We start from the raw sequence: 19645 nt of genomic DNA, 5'->3' as shown, positions 1-19645 counted from the left end.
TACTGCATGAAAGATTATTTGCTTGCGAAAATTTAGACAGGCCTTTGTTTAGGTCAGAAATGCCGAAACAAACCTTGCTTTTTTAAATAAATCCTTGGTTGCAATTTCATAAGCCAAAGACAAGTATTTCCATTGCAGAAAATTACCTAAAAATATCAGAACCATTCAAAACACTTGAAACATTGCTTTAAATGATGGAGTGTAGTCTTTACAGCTCAAGCTGGTACAAGTATCTCTAAAATTTGATGACATCATCATTGACTGACAAATTGGTAGCTTCATAATTTAAACGGCGTCACTTATAGATGTTTTTTTTTTTTATTTTGCTTTGAATTGAATTGACAAGAATTGTGGGGTTTTACATGCCAAAATCACGAATTGATTATGAGGCACACCTAAATTAATTCTATGTTTTTGCATTTTGCCCCTATCGAAATGCGGCCACCGCAGCCTCCTGGGGACGTGATCCCGCGATCTCGTGCTTAGCAAATTTTTTCTTAGCATAATGTTTAGGAGCTTCATGCAAGCTGAAAGAAAACCTTGTTCCTCTTCCTCCACGAGTTATTTCTGGCTGCTGTTATTAGCTCTTGGAACACGACAGGCACCATGCTATCTTCATCACAAACATTGCTGGCATTTTAATTTTCTGGCCTATTAACTAAACATGGTGCTAAGAGTAAAGCCCGGGAAAGCACATTTTGCAAACAAATTTGTTGTGAGAACACGAATCTCTGCTCTCCTTCACAAAAACCATAAACTGCATAAGTGTGCTGGTCTGGGATGGTTGGTACAGCGTTTGGACGGGACGAAGTGAGTAGAGCAACCTTGTGCAATAGAGCAACCTCGTTTGCAGTAGAGCAACCTTAGCAATCTTGTGCTAGTACGTTTTGACAGAAGCCTCATGGGCTGCCTCCAACCGACCAGCGTAACTTAAGTATTTCGCTTTGTAGATGATTTCCTTGTGCTACACAAAACTGATGGAAAAGGCCAACTCTCGCGTGCAAAAGAAATTTTCGACATCTTTCAATCGGTAATGAAACCTTTAGAACTAATGATCGAGCATCCCTCCGATAATAAGATAAGGTTTCTGGACCTAGAGATATCGTTTGAAAGGGAACAAGTATGTTGGGCTTACAACCCCCACTCGAAGAAAAGTATTTTCCCCTTCATGTCTGTGCATTTAAAAATAGTTAAAAGAAGCATTGCCGTCTCATGTCTCAGAGCAGCTCTGACCCGTTCATGCCACCACCGTGTGGCTACCAGATTCATGCACCAAGTGCACCGGCTCATCCAGGCTGGGTACCCTATGGCCCTGCTGACTAGTGTTTCAGAAAAGCTTTTGGCGATCCTCACCAGAGGGAGGGCGAGACGTGGTGGAGAGTGGAGGACACGGGGGCGCGGGGTGCAACCGGTATGGTGGTTAGAAAGGTTTCGGAGCTGCGCTCGCTGCTCGCCCTTGCCTGCACGTTGTGGCCCTCTCGCGGCCACTACAGTGACACCCAGGACAAAGGACCTCATTTGAGCACCATCATCATAGCTTACGTCCATGGGGTATCGCATAGTTTAAAAAAGGTCACAGGAAAAATAGGCGCACGCGTTTTGTTCAGCGCAAGGGACAAGCTGTCGGCGCTATGCCACAAGGTAAACAAGGAAGGCCCCGAAAAAGCAATCTGTGAGAAATAACACAGAAAACCTCATGTTGACTGCGCATACGCAGTTGTGTATGAGATCCCGCTCAAGTGCAAACGCTGCTACATTGGCCAAACAGACCGATGTTTGTATGACCGGCTGAGAGAGCATGCGTACACAATGAAAGGGTCTGTACCCAGCCATTTAGCCCAGCACTGCAAAGAATGCGGCTGCAAACCTCTCTTTGAAGATTGCACAATACTAGGTAGGTATAAAGATGAAAGAGCACGCGAGATTTGGGAAGCGTTTTGCATTGAATCGCATGGAAACTCCTGCGTCAGCGTACCCTCTGTTTCTGTGCATAGCTGCGAGAACTACTTGTTGAAAACATGATAACCTGCTATGACGACACGCATGATCTGATGATTTTATTCCATTCCCGGTGCAGAAACCGTGTTTTTCTGGCCTTCTTAGCTGAACCTGTGCATTGTACCATATTGCTTTCCCAGCAAAAAAACCAGTGGTTGTTAGTTCAGCGCCTTGTCTGTCTAATGACTCTGTCCCGTCCTAGCGCTGTTTGTTCCCGTCCTAATAAACTGCATGCTGTGTCATACATACAGCAAGTAATGCTTGCCTCATGGAACTACCTGAAGGTCTTTCTCAATCAAAACAACATAGCGTGTTGACTTTCAAATGACGTGCTCTTTCAAGCTTCCACTACTTAAGAGTGGTAGCGCACTGCGTTTGGATTCAAGTGGGCAACATTTCTTCCAGACCGCAATGACCTCCATTACGTGACACATGCTGAATCCAAAACTCTTCTATGTAAATAAAGTCTTGAACTTACTAGGTTGAGAGCATGGGATAACACATTTTATGCATGGAAAGTTCATATGGTGCAAGAAATGAAGTACGAGACTTCATTATTACTACTTGCCATGTCACTGAAGGTGGCGGTCACCTGGGGTGACCATCATGCGTGAAGCGTCTTGATGATATACATTGCTTTGTGGCGCAAGGGCATGCAGCTGTCGCCAAAGAGCGGTGTACGGAGTGAGCCATGGTGTGACTAATGACAGTGGGTAAGTGTGAGGTGTCTGTAAAGGGTCCTAAAATCCTGCGCTCTAAAGGTGCGTAAAACAAAGCAAATTAATAAACTCATGAAAATGACGTGACAGGTTCACAATGAATATAATTATGTAATGTACTGAAGGCAGTGGGCCACGGTGCTGGTGAAGGAAGAAAAAGACAAGTGACGCTTGCTCGCCCGCTTCGCCATAGTTCCCTTAGACTTGTTTCGGTCTACCGTTGAAACTCTAGATCGAGTGCTACTAGGCAAACATCCCCATTGCATATAACAAAAATATAATAAAAGGTATAGGCGATACAAGGCCCTACTGCCTCACAAGAACCCTTATAAGCAAGGGCCTGGAGGAGAGTGCTTTTCAAATGTACTGTCACAGCAGCATCCTTTTGAAGAGGATGTTGCTACGAATCTCTCGGGCGAAGAACTTGCAAAATGTCAAGGTCGTTTAAAAAGGCTAATACTTAATCGTGATGAAATACAGGGTCATTATGAAAAAACATCGCTGGATGAAGGGGTACATTCTCTCTATAGGCCTTAGGGTTATGCTTTTTTTCTTTCGGATTCTATTAGTGGACTCTGTACAAGGATGAAGCTCAAGTGCCGCCCCACATCTAGTACAGGTCGGAGGTTGGCCTCCAGACAACAGGCAGTTGTGCGTGCTGTTAGTGTGTCCTATGCTGAGCCAACCACAATAGGACATCGTTTCTTCTAGATTTCGTGGTCGATGGCCAGTTCCCCACGGGAGGCTTAATTAAATGAAACTTGTTACAAGTCTAGGTGTCCCACAAACGCCGAGTCTCTTGTGTAGATATGGCTTCATATCGAGAATAGGGACAGGCATAGATGAGTTTGCCAGCTTTTGCCTCGATGGATGTGGCAAGCTGGTCTGCCAGCACATTACCGTCGATGTCCCGGTGTCCTGGCATTCAGCACACTACAACATGCTGCCTGGACGCATAAATAGTACATATGAGTGAATAAAGTGATACTATTATAGGCTTTTAGTGCCTTTTGAGAGATCTTGTAGCTTTTGCTAGACTCAGGGAGTCTGTGTAGATGTTTGCTTTTGGTATTCTTATTTCTTTGATGTTTTTAAGGGCCGACAGTATTGCATAAGCCCCTCCTGTGAAACTGTTCGTTTGGGGGTGCAGGGCTACGGCATCCAAAAATGATAAGCCAACCGCTACGTAAGAGACGCCAGCATGAGACTTTGATGCATCGGTATAAAATTCCGGACAGGAGTATTTATGCTGCTGTCCAAGGAAGTGCATCCGAATGTGTGTAACCGGGGCATGCTTCGTAACATGTAGAAAAGACAAAGCACAGTCTACAATCTTCCACTGCCACAGCGTGACCTGTATAGTGGGTGTTATTAGTAGGCTTGTGCAAATATTCAATATTTTCGAATAGTTGAACAAATAATGCACTATTCGATATTCGCTTCGATTCGAATTCTGTTATTCGGAAATTTCGAAGTATTCGGCTCGAACGAATAGCCACACGCGGCAGGGAGGAGGCATTTTTGGAAGTTTCGGTTTTGGATTCAGTAATACTTTTCCCAATACAATCCAAACCAAGCCAGGAAAACAGAACTATACTCGGAACAAAGGCGTACAAAAACGCATCTCGTCAGCATGGTGGTGTGGTCGATTGCGTTTAGTGGGCGACTCTGTCTCTGCCGCGGCGGCATTTGATCAATCCCAGCCGTCATGGACCACTCCAGAGAGCACCATGGGGGACTTACATGTGGCCAGCAATCCGATTTGGAACTTTTTTGTAAAGATTCCTCCGGGAACTGAAGCTCGATGTCTTAAATGCAAGGCAGTCCTGAAGACCCCGACAAGTACGACAACAACCCTAGCAACGCATTTAAAGGGACACTAAAGGCAAATACTAAGTCGACGTGGACTGTTTAAATACCTTTCCAGAAACCTCAAAACGCTTGTCTCATGCAAAGAAAAGACTTAGTTTACGAAAAAATTGGATCTGAAGGGTCCAAATAATTTTATTGCAATTCAAATCACCCGCCACGCCAATTGAGGAGTTGTGACGTTGCATACGCCATTTTCTGCCGTTGGTGAGTGTAACGGCGCCCGACAGATGGCGGTACGGTGCGCCGCTGCAGCTGATTTTGGTAAAGTGGCGTAGACCGTTCGGGCATTCCGCGACGTCGCGTGGAAGTGGAATTCTCTGCTACTTGCAGTTAGTGCGAGGTTCGCGAGCCAGAAAAACAAGTGCAACACTACACGTTAACAGAAAAACTGAAACGCGAAAGTGCGGGCGGCGCAGAGTCGAGCGAACACGAAACATTTTGACCGCCCGCGTTGTTGTCAACGGTGTAATGTCAGTTAGTTCTTTTTTGTAAAAATGTAATACAACTGGTGAAGTAGTATTTTCTTTCTTCTTATAATACAGTACAATGATGTTTTCATAACGAGTGGTTCAGTACTAATGACAGAATTTAAATGAGGAGTGCCTTCGTCATCGGGCGAGTACTTGAATGTCCCGGGGGAGTCGCTAATCATGTCCTGCATTTACCTTAATTTCTCTATTACTAAGGCTCTGCTCGCGTTAATATTGACGCTTTAGAGATACTCGTGCACTAATGCATCACTTTAGCTTGACTTAGTGTTTGCCTTTAGTGTCCCTTTAAGCAGACGCCAGGACTAGCACAAGGACTAACAAGAAAGGCGGGACGCACGCGAAAGGCCATCCAAGCTCAAGGGGGCAAGCAAGTCAAGTGGTCAACAGCCATCCATAGCCGACAGTTTCAAGCCAAAAATGAAAGCGTCGGCCCCAAAAGCCCAACAGATGACAAAAATGATAGCTCGCTTCGTAGCTCGTAGTATGCACCTCTACAACATTGTCAAAGACCGGGTTTCCTCGACATGATGAAGTTGGCTATGCCGGATTATGCCGTGCCGTCTCGGACAATGTTCTCAAGAGCCATTATTCCACACCTCTACGCATCAAGCAAAGAGAAGGTGAAAAAGAAGCTCGGGGACATTTATGAAAGCGGAGTGGAGTCGCTTGAAATCACAACTGATGGTTGGACATCGCGGGCAAATGACAGCTACGTTTGTGCTACTTGTCACGTCATGGACAGTGACTTCGTGCAACACGTGCATGCATTGGCCTTGCACGGAAATGACAGACTCTCACACATTGCAACAAAGCTGGAGCTATTTATCGCAGGTGTCGAGGAGTGGGAACTTCCAGCCCCACGATACTGTGCCGATCTTCATCATTAATGATAATGGAAGGAACTTTACTTCAGCAGTAGCGTGGTCGTCCTGGAATGGTGTGCAGTGTTTCGGACACACCCTTCAGTTGTGTGTCAGTGATGCCAAAAGAGAAGTGTCAGGGTTTTTGCAGCTCTGTGCTAAAGGCAGAGTGATTGTGGCTATATATATATATACAAACGGAGTGCCAAGGCCCGAGGACGGCTTCAGGAAACTCAGAGAAACATGCAGCTGGACTCTCTCGAGATTATACAAGACGTCCCGACGCGATGGAACAGTGAGCATGCCATGATGGCCAGGCTCGTAAAGCTCCGTATCCGGTCATCATTATAGAACTTTCAGAATCTGACACAGTTCTAAACTTGAACACAAGTGAGTGGAAGCTTATGAATGCAGCAGTGCAAGTCTTGAAGCCACTTGACCATGCCACAACTGAACTGTCTGGGGAGACATATCCCACGCTGTCACAAGTCATTCCCCTGTTGCAGTGTACCGAGGTGGTTCTAGCTGAACATGCTTCCGAAGGTGGTGAGGCAGCATTGCTTGCCTCAAGCCTTTTGCGTAGCATCAAGACGAGGTTCCCTGATATCAAGATGTCACACCTTCCTGCATTGGCAATGTTGGCCGATCCTAGATACAAAGATGTCTGTTATGCTGAATGACCCGCAAAGCAATGGGCGCTACCTCTACTCACAACGGCGGCAGAAGAGACTGTGCCCGTTGATCAACATGGTACAGCAACAAGTGAGAACAGCACCTGCTCTGCAGACCCATCAGGGGGCTCTGTGTGGACTACTATTACACACTTCAGTTCTTGAAGCTAAACATTTAGACAGAATTACCTGTCTGGTTGGGAAAATTGATTAAGACTTAGAGATTGACTCCAACCAAATAAGGAAATTTACTAGCCCAACGTTTCGGAACCAATTCGGCTCCTTCTTCAGGGGGTATTCTTCGGAGGTGGCGGTGTGCGGCTGCTCCGGCTGTTGCCAGTGCCAGCAGGGGCTGGAGAGGGTGAGACAGCCTCGACTGCGCCCACCGTGGGGTTGCTGGCGGTCCTGCGGGTTCACTACGCATAGCGCAGGCTGCTGCCTAGAACTGTAGTGGTGCCAGCAACCCTAGGGTAACCGGATGTTTGCTGGTTGGGTGGAGTAGGCTTAACTACTTCCACCCCGGGGGCAGGAGCCACAAGCGACAGCTGCCTGCGTGCAGGCTGGGCAAGTGGCGGTGGCCTCTGCGACACTGCCCCCCACGCGCAGCATCAGCATGAGGTGTGCTGTGGGAAGGTGAGCACTTCTTACGGGCTTCCTAAAAAGAAATTTTTCTTTTACTTTTAGGGTGATTATGTTTTTCTTTTTTCCCGTTCGGACAGCAACATGAGTAGGCCGTGTGGTCACCCCTGCAGTTCACACAGTGAGGAGTGCCACCACAGTTGTCGGAGGACTGGCCCTGGACTCTACTCCCTTTCACAAGTTATTTGACCACAACAGCTCTGTGAGCCATGGCCGAATCTTTGGCATTGGAAGCACCATCTAGGGTTAGGGACATATGGTCGGACAGTTCGACTTAATGTATCCTGTTTCGATGGTTTCAGGCAGAACGTTAGATGCACATGTTAGGACAAGATGTTTGGTGGGTATTTCTTTCTTGTCCTGTCTAATGATGATACATTTTACATTGGTGACATTTTGATCTTTCCACCCTTCCAGGAGTTCAGCTTCTGAATTTTCTAGGAGGTCTGCTTCTGATAAGACTCCGTGTAAGCTATTCATTGATCGGTGTGGTGATACAGAAATTGGTATGCGGCCAATCGTAACAAGACTGCCAAGCTTCTCGTACTGATGTTTCTGAGGGACCTCAAGAAAAAGGTCTCCGCTAGCCATTTTGATCACTTTATAACCTGAGCCTAAGGCTTCGGGCAAATATTGGGCAACTATGAATGGAGAAATAGAGTTGGCCGGTTTTTCACATGAAATTTCGGATAGGTATCTTTTGGTCAGTTTCCCCTGGGTGGGCGCCCCCGAGGGGGCTTGACACAGACGCCCCTGAGGGGGCTTGAAGCGTCTTAGAGGGCTAATTTTTATATTTATTACTTGGTGTTTAGTATTTGGAGTTTGTGGATATACAATCACACTCTGATAGTTTCGCAGGCTGTGACAAATCAAATGACAGCGACTCTGACTTCTAAGCTCACGATAGTCAAATAGAAAGCAAAAAAAAAATCTGCGGTATTACATGCCAAAATCACAATATGATTATGAGGCACACCTTAATGCTGGACTCTGGATTAAGTTGGACCACCTCGGGCACTTTATTGTGCACTTAATGCAAGGTACAAGGGCATTTTTGCATTTTGCCCTCATCAAAATGCTGCCACCATGACTGGGATTTGATCCCGCGACCTCGTCCTTAGCAGCACAATGTCAAAGCCACTAAGCAACCAAGGTGGGTAAAGAACGCAGAAAGAGCGGGAACAAGAAAAGCACTTCGCACTGTATGTGAGCCTCCCGATACATGGGCTGATGAAGATTATGTTAGTCTCATAACTGTGAAGGTGCCCTATATGGAGTCTGTCCTAATAAATTCACCACCGTCGTACTATTTATTACACAGTGAAGTGTCATTTGCCAATCAGAACAAAGAGATAAGTGCACGTGACATCTTCAGCTTTTTCTTGAAGTTATCCTCGAGACAGATATTGGTCTTTCAGACAAGTTGCTACGCTCATCAGCGACGCAAATTGTATATGCCAACTACATTAGTGGCATGTGCTCTCTTCTGGGGCTCCTCCCTCTGCGAGGTGGTCCAGATAACAACTGTACAATATGTATATTTCACGGCAAGCACTAGCCAAGAATGTCCATTTTAAGGAGGTGTGTTGTCTGCAGTACAACACGCAAACCTTCGAGGATTATGCGTGAGACATGCAATGTCCCCTTGTGCCCACTAGGAAACGGGGAACATTTTGCTAGCCTCCACCAAAAGTCACTGCTGGACCCTTAGTGCATGGTGGTTACCTCTGGTGACCACTTGAATAAATTCAGCTTTACTCGCAAACTAAGCTTCTGTGCATGAAAGAGTTAAAGAAAAAAAAATTTTTTTCCAGTGTTAAAGTCACTATATACTAGGTTTATATACAGAAATTTCAGAAATCGCCTGTGGTATATTGGCAACCTGTAGCAATCCATTGTGTTACATTACTCCAAGAGGCAGACATTACAACTAGAAAACAAAATGCATAATTGATAAATGACAAATTGATAAATGACCTAAAAGGTTTACTAGCAGGCCGTCATAGTTTCAGACACCCCGCTTTATTGCTGGCTTTAAATGTCCCATAGACTTTCGGAGCCCTTTTTACATTTTACCACTTCTCGGAGCACAGCGACCGCATACTAGGCCCTGTTAACGGTCTCATATACAAGACACGCGTAACGGGCGACACGAGGGCTCATATCGCCACGGCAACATCAGAAACAGCTTTGAATGGCTGCCAGGATGCTTATTTGGTGTCTAGGTGCTCTTACTGTGACCATAGGTGGCACATGCACCTATTTAATTAAGCAATGCGCACTATGTCCCGCGACAATGGCCCCTCTCCATTCTCGGCATGTTTCACCACCTAACACCACGGTATTGCGGCAAAGACGGCCAGTCAAGTTCAAATTATCCGCCAAAGGCCAATCTTGAGATAGAAATAATGTAAGTTTGGACCAACAGAAATACATGGGCGCTGGCCGAGACATTTGGCCGGGGTCTAATTAACCGGAGTCAAATTATCGGAAGCCAGTGATTTTACAAAGCACATCTACTTGGTACTAGAAAACAAAATGCACTGCTGTTCCACTTGCCTTTTTTTTTTTAGCAAGACACCTTTCTATGCATTGAACCTCAAATATTATCAATGCATTTGGTCACAACTTTGGGAATACATACCTTGAAACTGGTGCTATCCTCAGAATTTGTTCACGGTGGGTATGACTTTTGAAGTGGCCAGCTACAATTAATAAATTTCCATATATGCCATAATGTTATTACCTTAAAAGTTAATTAGCAAAATATGTTCAATTAGTCAAGTATCATTTCATTTTTTCGTGCAAATAATGTCCACCTCTGAGAGTAATCCAGCCCTAGAAGTAGAATTGTCCTAGATGTCACAGGTGGATCTTAAAAATTGTCAAAAATAATTTTAAAAATAAAAATATGTAGTCAAATGCCTCTATAACGAAGTTTTCGGGAGTTTCAAGATCTTTCATGATACAGGTCACTTTGATGCAAAGGATGCACACCATACGCTCACCAATAGAGCATACTAAGCCCATTCAACAAAACAAAACTTATTTCAACAAAAGAAAACTTATTTAACACGAATTCAATACAGAATTAGTGATGAAAATAGCTAATTTTTACGTGCACACTTTCTGTTACAGAATATGTGACTGCACCTTACAGAACCAAGGTTCATTACATGCTTTGCGGCGAAATGCAGGAGCTACTCAATGTAAAGCTGCAGATCGTCGAATGCCACTATCGCCTCCTGTGGTGAAACGACGACGACGACGACATTGACTACATGTGCGGCGCGTCGCGGAAAGAAGAGAGAGAGCCACGAGGTGGCGCGGCGGAGAAAAAAAAAAAGAGGTAGAAGGCACGAGCGCAGCAGAGGCGTTGGAGACGGCGTTCGAAGAGCCAGGGTTCGAGAGGGTTGCTCGGGTGAATCGCTGGGCAACCTCCCGACCAGTTGCGTTCCTGCGGATGTCGGTGACCTGTGCGGCGACTACCTGCCCGCGAGACTGTTCCCGGCTAGTACTGTTCCTGGTCGTCTGATCGCATGCCGATCCTCAACGTTCGAGCCGCCGCCACCGCTAACCCAGCATCGCGGCAAGTCGACCCACTACGCCTTGCTCAGCGACCAAGTCGTCCCACCACGGTCTCCTTCTACTGAAGACGACGAGGACGTGAGCAAGAACCTTGTAGCGTAGGGACGTAGCATGCATGGGTTATATGTACTTTAGTCACTGTGTGGTGTGTGCGTCGTGCTGTTTGTATAGTGTTTTACAGAGTGCTTAGTTCTAATATATGTTATCTTCAAACCTAAACGTCTACGGCTCCATCCTTCACCGCACCGCACGTCAACAAACGTGACGGTCCGCAATCATCTCACTACACCTCCCTTGCCGTTAAAATTATTGGTTCATTCACAAGATATTCAGCATTGCTGAATTCTTTGACGCTCGCGTCCTTTACACCCTAGAGATGGCTTTGAAGACATCATCGGTCATCAGTTATAATTACAACATCACGTCATCGACTGCAACGTATTTGTCAGCAGTCGCACCGGTGCCACTGATGCGCTACAAGCAGCGTACGAGTCGAGCAATTCCTTTGGAAGTGCAGTATATAATTAATATTCTAATACTTCTGACATTGGCACGTTCGTCAAGCGCTGCCGTTAGCACTAGTGCCGAGCACACCCTAGTGATGTGTGCGGAGGGTAGTGGCGGCATTGCTACGTGTCATTTATTGTAGAGCAACAAATCAGTCGCCAGGGGCGCCTATATATTTCTTTGTTGTACAGGCTAATTTGGTGTAGTGGTCTTTGTTCTAGAGGTGTTCACAATAGGTATGGAAGATAGGAATTTGACTGGGACCTAATCAATCATTTGTTATACAGGTCATTTCGTTGTTGAGGCGTTCATTGTAGAGGAGTTCCGACTTTTCAGGCATCAATGAATACCTTCATGCTGTTGCATGCAGTTGGTACATTGTGTGCATGGCGCACATATTATACAGAAAATGGTCCTTGCAATTGCAGCCATTAACACGCAAAGGTTGGATAAAGGACCATAACGTGTGGCTACCTTATCAAGCACAGTGTGGATCGAACATTTATTGGTAGTGAACATTACAGGGCTATAAAAGAATCTTTATGTGTACAAATATCCACTGCTCAATATCCCATATTTACCAATTTATACCACCAGTTTTGTTAGAGTATGCAAGCAAAACTGCAATAGTGACAGGCTATTTACCATTGGCATTAAAAATTCCTGTATTCCAATACAATCAACACGCTGCTGGGGGTACAATTTTCTAGACAATGTAAATTACTATACTATAGTGTTGAATTCGCAATCTTTTATATCTCTGACTCAAAGGGTGGCTGCGGCTCCTACAATCAGCTCAAAATGCCAACATCATCAAGGTCAACATGAAATTTGACTGTGCTTAGAAGGGAACCTTAGCTGCAGAAGTTCCGGTAGCTTAGTGCGTGCTCCGAAAATTCATTAGGCTGCAAGCCATTTAAGGAATGTGGTATCTGAGATGCCATACATGGCACCAAAGGCGATATGCCCTGGGGCTGTTAAAAGGTAAAAATCAAGACATCCAATATTGAAGAGTGAAACCCAGTCTACTGTAGCTCCAATACAAAAAATTATTTTTCCAAATAAGGACAGATTACCACTATCTCTCTCTCTTACCATGAAAAACTCATGATGGAATATCAAGGGCATTGCATTTATCATTTCTTGAAGTATGAAAATCAGACCACGTGTTAAAACTAAGGTCAGGTTATAATCATGTACAGTTGAACCCGGATATATCGAACCCACATATAACGAATCATTGTGTATAACGAACAGCAGTAAAATCCCCTTGAAAAGTTTTGTATAGAATTTTTATTTTATATATCGAATTACCGGTATATCAAACTTTTTTGTGATCCCCTTCAGGTTCGATATATCCGGGTTCGACTGTGTATGTGGTACGTGCTTATTTTAATTTGCTGGTCTCAGTTGAAATAATCTTGCAACTGGTCTATCAGGATTCCAGGAAATTATCAGTCCAGAAGACACTAAAAATAGACATTACATTAGCTTAGGAGTGTTAGAATCTGAGTATATGAACACAAATTGAACAGTAATGACTCAATATTCCATTTCAATATGTAATGTATACCGAACAAGTAAACCTATGGTTGGTACCGAGCTACATGCAGCATTTCCATAGAATATGGCAATGGCCCGGTTGATATATGGTACTAGGCTTAGGTTTTAGTATACGGCTACAATTCAAAATTGGTGATGTCTAGAGTTGTAGTCATGGACGAGCTGACCGCCATCCCAAAACTAACTTGGTACATCAGCACAGCTTGCACAGTACTTGCAGACCAAAGATTGTCAATATCTATGGGGGTGGTAGTTCCACACCTACTCAGACACACATACTTTTCAACTAACCATTAGTTCATTCTTGTCTCCCATTGGCTGTACATATAGGGTAGCGCATAGTAAGGATGTATACTCACACATTCAGCATGAGCTACAATATTCAAGCCCATTAGAATGTGCTTCTAGGTTTGACAGTGGCATAAATTGGTCTCGCAGATAAAGCTTAATGGCTTTGCCATTCCTGCGTTGCTTAGCAATCCCTGGGTTTTTGATCTCGTCCTCATGGCACACTTGAGTACTCGTAGCAGCAAATACTTCCACTATGGCACTGTTGCTCTTACCTGCGCCAAACGTTTTCTCGGTACATGTAGTTTTCATGCATATTATATACTGTCATGAGAATATACCTGGTATACTTCAAAGAGCAACTTGAGGAAGTCATGGCAGAGCTTGCAGGTGCATTGAGAGCTCACATGCATGCACAGTCAGCCCACAGCCACCCTTACTTCATTGGAAGAGTCAAGACAGCAGACAGTCTTCACATAGAGCGAGTGCAGAGCAATTATGAAGGGGTACTCAAAAAATGCGAAAGTGGAAAACTCTTTACTAGAAAAGGCAATGCTCATTGATGCCACTGTTCAAGCCATGGAACACATACAGGGAGGTACTCACACAGCGCAGGTCCGATTTTATGCATTCTTTTTTACCCGGAAATGAAAACATACTCAACTGGTAAACAAAGTTTAAACGCACCTCCGCCCAGAGAGTCGAATGTCATGTTGGACTTCATTGCCAGGAAGGCAACAAATGTTTGGATTGAAAAGCCATACTCTTCAATATTCAAGCTTTTCCCTGTAACTTCCTCAAAGGACTGCAGAAGTTCATCCACCGTTAGGCCCTCTGGGCTGCTCATCCTGTAATAGAAAAATGCAAAGGTGAAGCATGCACATTCAGTGAAACAAAGCTCACTCATTAGTGCTAGTGTAACACATCACTTTTTTTGTTTGCATAATTCTTCCCCTTGAGTTTTCAGCAATTGTCTAATTACAGCTAATACCAATTCATAGTTAGGAAAAAAATGTGATATGAAATACACAACAATACAAGTGCTTCCTTGGCCTTAACAGAAAAGGACACAAATTTAATTTGGAATTTCAGTTGTGGAACACAGTACGGCCATGGAGAGATTTGCGGCAGCGAGCGGGTTGCGTTGCACGCACAAGAAGTCCGAGGTGATCCGGGTGCACGGAGGAGGAATCTACAAGTCCCCCGGCTCTATCAAACTTTATCTAGAGGGCCACAAGACCACGGAAAGCAATAAGACTAGGATTCTGGGTTTTTGGATCCAGAGCAACCTGAAAGCCTTCCCCACCATCCAAACCCTAAGGTCCGCCACCAACCAGATCTCACGGATTACCAAAAGAATAACAAGAAGCCGCAAGGGCATGCGAGAAGAGGGCACACTCTGCCTCGTCCAGGCTCTCGTGATCAGCAGAGTAACGTATAGCATGCTGTATCACTACCACTCGCTAAACATACGCGACCAAGAACAAATCGATGCCATCATCAGAGGCGCGTACAAAACGGCCCTGGGTCTCCCTGTTACCACCTCAAATGAGAAGTTGGCGGCTCTCGGGATTCCCAACACCTTCGCTGAGCTGTCGGACACGGTTATGGCTTCGCAAAAAGCCAGACTACAGAACACGGCGGCGGGCAGAGCCATCCTCCACCGCACCGGAACGGCAAAGGAGCTTCGTGCCCTCGATGGGCAACGATTACTCCCGCCCGAGGTCAGAAACAAGATCAAGGCGAACCCCATACCGAAGCACGATTCATGAACTCGTAACGTACGTGGACGTGGTGGCGTACGCTACAGGGAGCCTTTTTGCAGTTGCCGCCGTGAACGAGAGAGACAACTCCTTGACCCTCGCGGCCTCCGTCAGGGCAGAGACCCCAGCTGTGGCTGAGACCATAGCCGCGGTGCTAGTAATAAAGCAACATGACAGGGTGGGCAGGGAAGTTCATGTCATTACTGACTCGCAACAGGCCTGCCGTAACTTTACCAATGGACGAACACCGCTGCTGGCGACTCAGATTCAAGGCTCGAGGCTGCAAGAATGCCATCAAATCACGTGGATGCCGGGCCACGCGAGACTGGAGGGGACCGAAATGGCGAACACCTTGGCTCAAGCGCTAATCAACCGAGCGGGGCAAAACCAATTGCCTCATCAATACCCACCCTTTACCTTCGCACCCCTGCCATCCGATTACTGCGACCAACTAGAGACCCAGCGACTCAACCACAAGATTTATCCTCCCTCTCACAAAAAGTTCAGCACTGAAGAGGCAGTAGCCTTAAGACTAATTCAGACTAACACATTCCCAAACCTACACAGATACAGCAAAATGTACCCACAAACATATCGTGGCATCTGCCCCTGGTGCGACGACACACGCCCTACACTCTTTCACATCTCGTGGGGGTGCAAGGGCAAACCTCAATGCTTAAAGGCGCCTAGGACGTCATTTGAGCGGTGGGAGGTACAGCTGATCGGCGATACCATGGCGGGACAAGAAGCTCTCGGCGAGCAAGTACGTCGAGCAGCCATGGCCAGCAGAGTCATGGAATCGGGACTTATCCCTATCGACCTCAAGAGCAATGACCTCGATGGTCCAAAAGATTTTTGTCTCTCTCTCTCTCTCTACAAGCTTAGGGCAACTTCCAACTTTAACGGCCTGGATGGCTTTTTAGTCGTTCATCCAGGATGCCGACAAGAACTTCATTCTGACAAAACGAGAAAGCTCAGAAGGTAAAACGCAAAGCCGTTTCTTTGTTGGAAAATATAGGCCTCACCAAGATTGCAAAAGATGTCGCACAATGTAGGGTGCTTGCTCTGGAGGTTTTCACTGCAAGAAACGCAAAAACCGGACGTGCCATTCTGTAGAATAGTCAGTGATGTTGGCAGGTTTTGGATAGCCACTTTTAGCAAAAACAGATGAAGCATTTGAATATTGATGATCCTTATGGCATAAAGAATTCTTTCGATGTTTCCTTTCTGGAAGACAACCATCCAGTAGCCGATTATTTTTTCTGTGGACGTCGAAGATCTTTATTTCTCAATACCGCACAATGAGCTATTTCGTAGTGTGATGACGTGCATCGAAGAAAGTGGCGAGGTAGATTTTCGCAATGCAACCGGGTTGACCTCGTAAAATTTCTTGTCCCTTCTCAAATTTTATCGAAGTGCAACTTTTATCTGGTTCGAAAATAGGCTATTTATTTTTTTAAATGATGCGTGTATTGGTTCATGTGTGGCACCTGCTCTCTGTAATATTTTTTTTATCATTTGTCGACCTCGCTCTTAAGAGTTCTTTAAACAATGACTTGGTTCAAATTTTTAGATATGTTGACGATTTTTCTTGTTGTGATAAAACAGACTAACAGCAAATGCTCCGTTACGGTAGCTGATACTTCAGCTCTGTTCACTGACAATAGCAAAGGTTTTTTCACAAATGAGCTATCAAGGAACGGTAAACTCTAGTTTCTAGATTTGCAGCTATCCTTACAAACAGGTCACATCTGTTGGATGTACTCGTCACGTGCACGTAAGTAACTTTTACCTTATGCGTCTGCGCACTCAAACATGGTGAAACGCACAAATGCTTTGAAGTGTCCAGAATCTTTGTTAATGAAATCAAGTCATCACACTGCGAACCAAAGTTTCATTGCATAGTTAAATAGGCTGCAGGCTACGGGTTACCCAAGTGTGGTGGTGACGTCAGCCTCTGAGGTATTCCTTCTGAAACTGAAAGGAAAGTGTCACAAATGTAACTGTGTTACACAAAAGAAGAGGCCTGAATTTGTGCCGTATTGCCATAATGTTGCTGAGAATCCAAAGAATGTCACTACTAGATACAAAATCCCAGTAGTATTTTCTGCTTCTCATAAACTGTCAATGTTGTGCAGCCGTATTTCTAAAAGAAGTAAAAAACCAGATTGTGAAAAGAACCCCGCGAAGGTTGTATATTGTAGCGTTGGCGTGGTATATAAGATTCCGCTGTCATGTGGCAAAATGTATGCAGGGCAGTCAGGCCAGTGTGTTAACGAGCGCCTTAGAAAACATGAGCGATCGATACTGACAGGCACAGGTTTTTGTACACTCATGACCAGGCAACACCTCCTCCCCATAGGCTGCACAGTCACATGCACAATGACGCATGCACTAGGCACACCTTCAGTCAATCAAAACCGTGACGCCACCCGGGTGTCGGGAAAGTGTGCTCGTCTTGCACTTTGGAGGCCCAGGTTCGATTCCCACACAGAGCTAAATTTAACAAATTTGCAATGCCACTGATTTATTGGATCAGAGCATTTCTGACAAGTTATTACTCTTTGAGCCATCGGCCATTTTTGGTCCCATCGCTTGGTAGCAACCCCGAGGCCACTGGATTTTCACTAATGGGGCATATTGTCACGTAGTAGTGAATATGAAACTGCGAATGACGAAACTGATTCTTTATTGGGCGAATCTGTGCCCACAAAAGCAAGTTACACTCGAAGCACAACGATAGTGGCGAACACAGTTGGCAATCGGCGAAAATCTGATCAGCGGTGAAACGCAACGTGTTTTATATATGAGTCATCAAAGGTTCCAGATTATTCCCTGGTGCCCGCGTATCTTCCAGAAAGTTCTAGACCCTTCATGTCGGTCATACTATCAGATTACGTAAGCGTCGGTGACAACAGACAACGAATAGAAGCATCGATAATGTTCGAGAAACTTCGGAAACATGCAGGCGCGTGCTGTGCCTAGCGATAACGTTTAACATTTGTTAGTCGGTTAAAAGCGGTCACCGGTGAAACATAAACATGTACACGTGTACACCCTCCCCTTGAAAAAAACATTGTCCCGATGCTACAACCACAAAAGCAAAAACAAAACCACGCATATTAAAGACAGAAACAAAACAAAACAACAATAACAAATACCTAAGTTTGTCAGCGGGCGTAGAAAGGCTTAAGATGCACCACGTGGATGACTTCAGGTTGTGCGCCGCGCCGCTGTGATTGCAAAATGCCGTCTGGAACAACCTCATAGTCCAGTGCGCCAATACATCGGATGATCTTATAGGGTCCGAAATAGCGACGTAACAGTTTCTCACTAAGTCCTCGTCGGCATATCGGAGTCCAGACCCAAACACGGTCGCTGGGCTGGTACTCGACGTAGCGTCGTCGAAGATTGTAGTGTCGGCTGTCGGTCCTCTGCTGGTTCTTGATGCGCAGGCGGGTGAGCTGTCGACCTTCTTCGGCATGCTGCAAATAGGTGGCAACGTCGAGATTTTCTTCGTCGGTGACGTCCGGTAGCATGGCGTCAAGCGTCATTGCCGGGTTCCTTCCATACACCAGGTTGAACGGCGCCATGTGCCTTGTTTCTTGCACGGCCGTGTTGTATGCGAAGGTCACGTACGGAAGGATGGCATCCTACGCCTTATGTTCGACATCGACGTACATTGCCAGCATGTCGGCGAGGGTCTTGTTAAGCCGCTCGGTGAGGCCATTCGTCTGCGGGTGGTAGGCGGTGGTCCGGCGATGGCTTCTCTGGCTGTATCACAGGATAGCTTGAGTTAGTTCTGCCGTAAAGGCCGTACCTCTGTCGGTGATGAGGACTTCTGGGGCACCGTGCCGCAGGAGGATGCTCTCAAAAAAGAATCGGGCTACCTCGGCGACACTGCCTTTGGGCAAGGCTTTTGTTTCGGCATAGCGGGTGAGGTAGTCCGTAGCTACGACGATCCATTTATTCCCGGACGTCGACATCGGAAAAGGCCCCAGCAAGTCCATCCCGATCTGCTGGAACGGTCGGCGAGGTGGTTCGATTGGCTGTAGAAGTCCGGCTGGCCTTGTCGGCAGTGTTTTGTGCCGCTGACAGTCTCTGTATGTCCTTACGTAATGGGCGACGTGGGCAGAGAGGCGAGGCCAATAGTATTTTTCTTGTATCCTCGCGAGCGTGCGGGAAAAACCGAGGTGTCCAGCCGTTGGGTCGTCATGGAGAGCTTGCAGAACCTCTGGACCCAATGCTGAGGGTACCATGAGGAGGTAGTTGGCTCGGAGAGCCGAGAAGTTCTTTAGGAGAATGTCGTTTTGCAAGAAAAACGACGCCAATCCTCGCCTGAACACTTTTGGCACAATGACGGTCTGGCCTTCAAGGTAGTCTACAAGGCTCCTTAGTTCCGGGTCGGCTCGTTGTTGTTCGGCGAATTCGTCTGCACTGATGGGTCCCAAGAAAGTGTCGCCATCCTGGTCGTCCTGTGGCGGCATTTCGACGGGGCATGAGACAAGTAGTCGGCGTCAGATGCTTTCACCCGGACTTGTAAACGACGGTGATGTCGAATGCTTGAAGTCTCAGACTCCATCGTGCGAGACGACCTGAAGGATCCTTCCAGTTAGCTAGCCAACACAAGGTGTGGTGGTCGCTCACAACTTTGAAGGGCCTGCCATAGAGGTAGGGGCGAAACTT

General features: G+C 45.9%; 1 protein-coding gene across 1 annotated transcript in view; it reads right to left on the bottom strand.

Annotated features, from left to right (window-relative positions):
• LOC119436695 (uncharacterized) overlaps nucleotides 1-19645 on the bottom strand; it is a 110211-nt gene that overhangs the window by 18914 nt on the left and 71652 nt on the right. Inside the window, exon 6 of the mRNA XM_037703658.2 lies at nucleotides 13884-14044. Within this exon, the coding sequence (XP_037559586.1) occupies nucleotides 13884-14044 (161 nt within the window). The remainder of the gene's footprint in view (nucleotides 1-13883; nucleotides 14045-19645) is intronic.

This window comes from Dermacentor silvarum, chromosome 1, assembly GCF_013339745.2.
Source record: "Dermacentor silvarum isolate Dsil-2018 chromosome 1, BIME_Dsil_1.4, whole genome shotgun sequence".
NCBI lineage: Eukaryota > Metazoa > Arthropoda > Arachnida > Ixodida > Ixodidae > Dermacentor > Dermacentor silvarum.
Note: the sequence above shows the minus strand (reverse complement) of the source record. Positions and strands in the feature narration are given on the sequence as shown.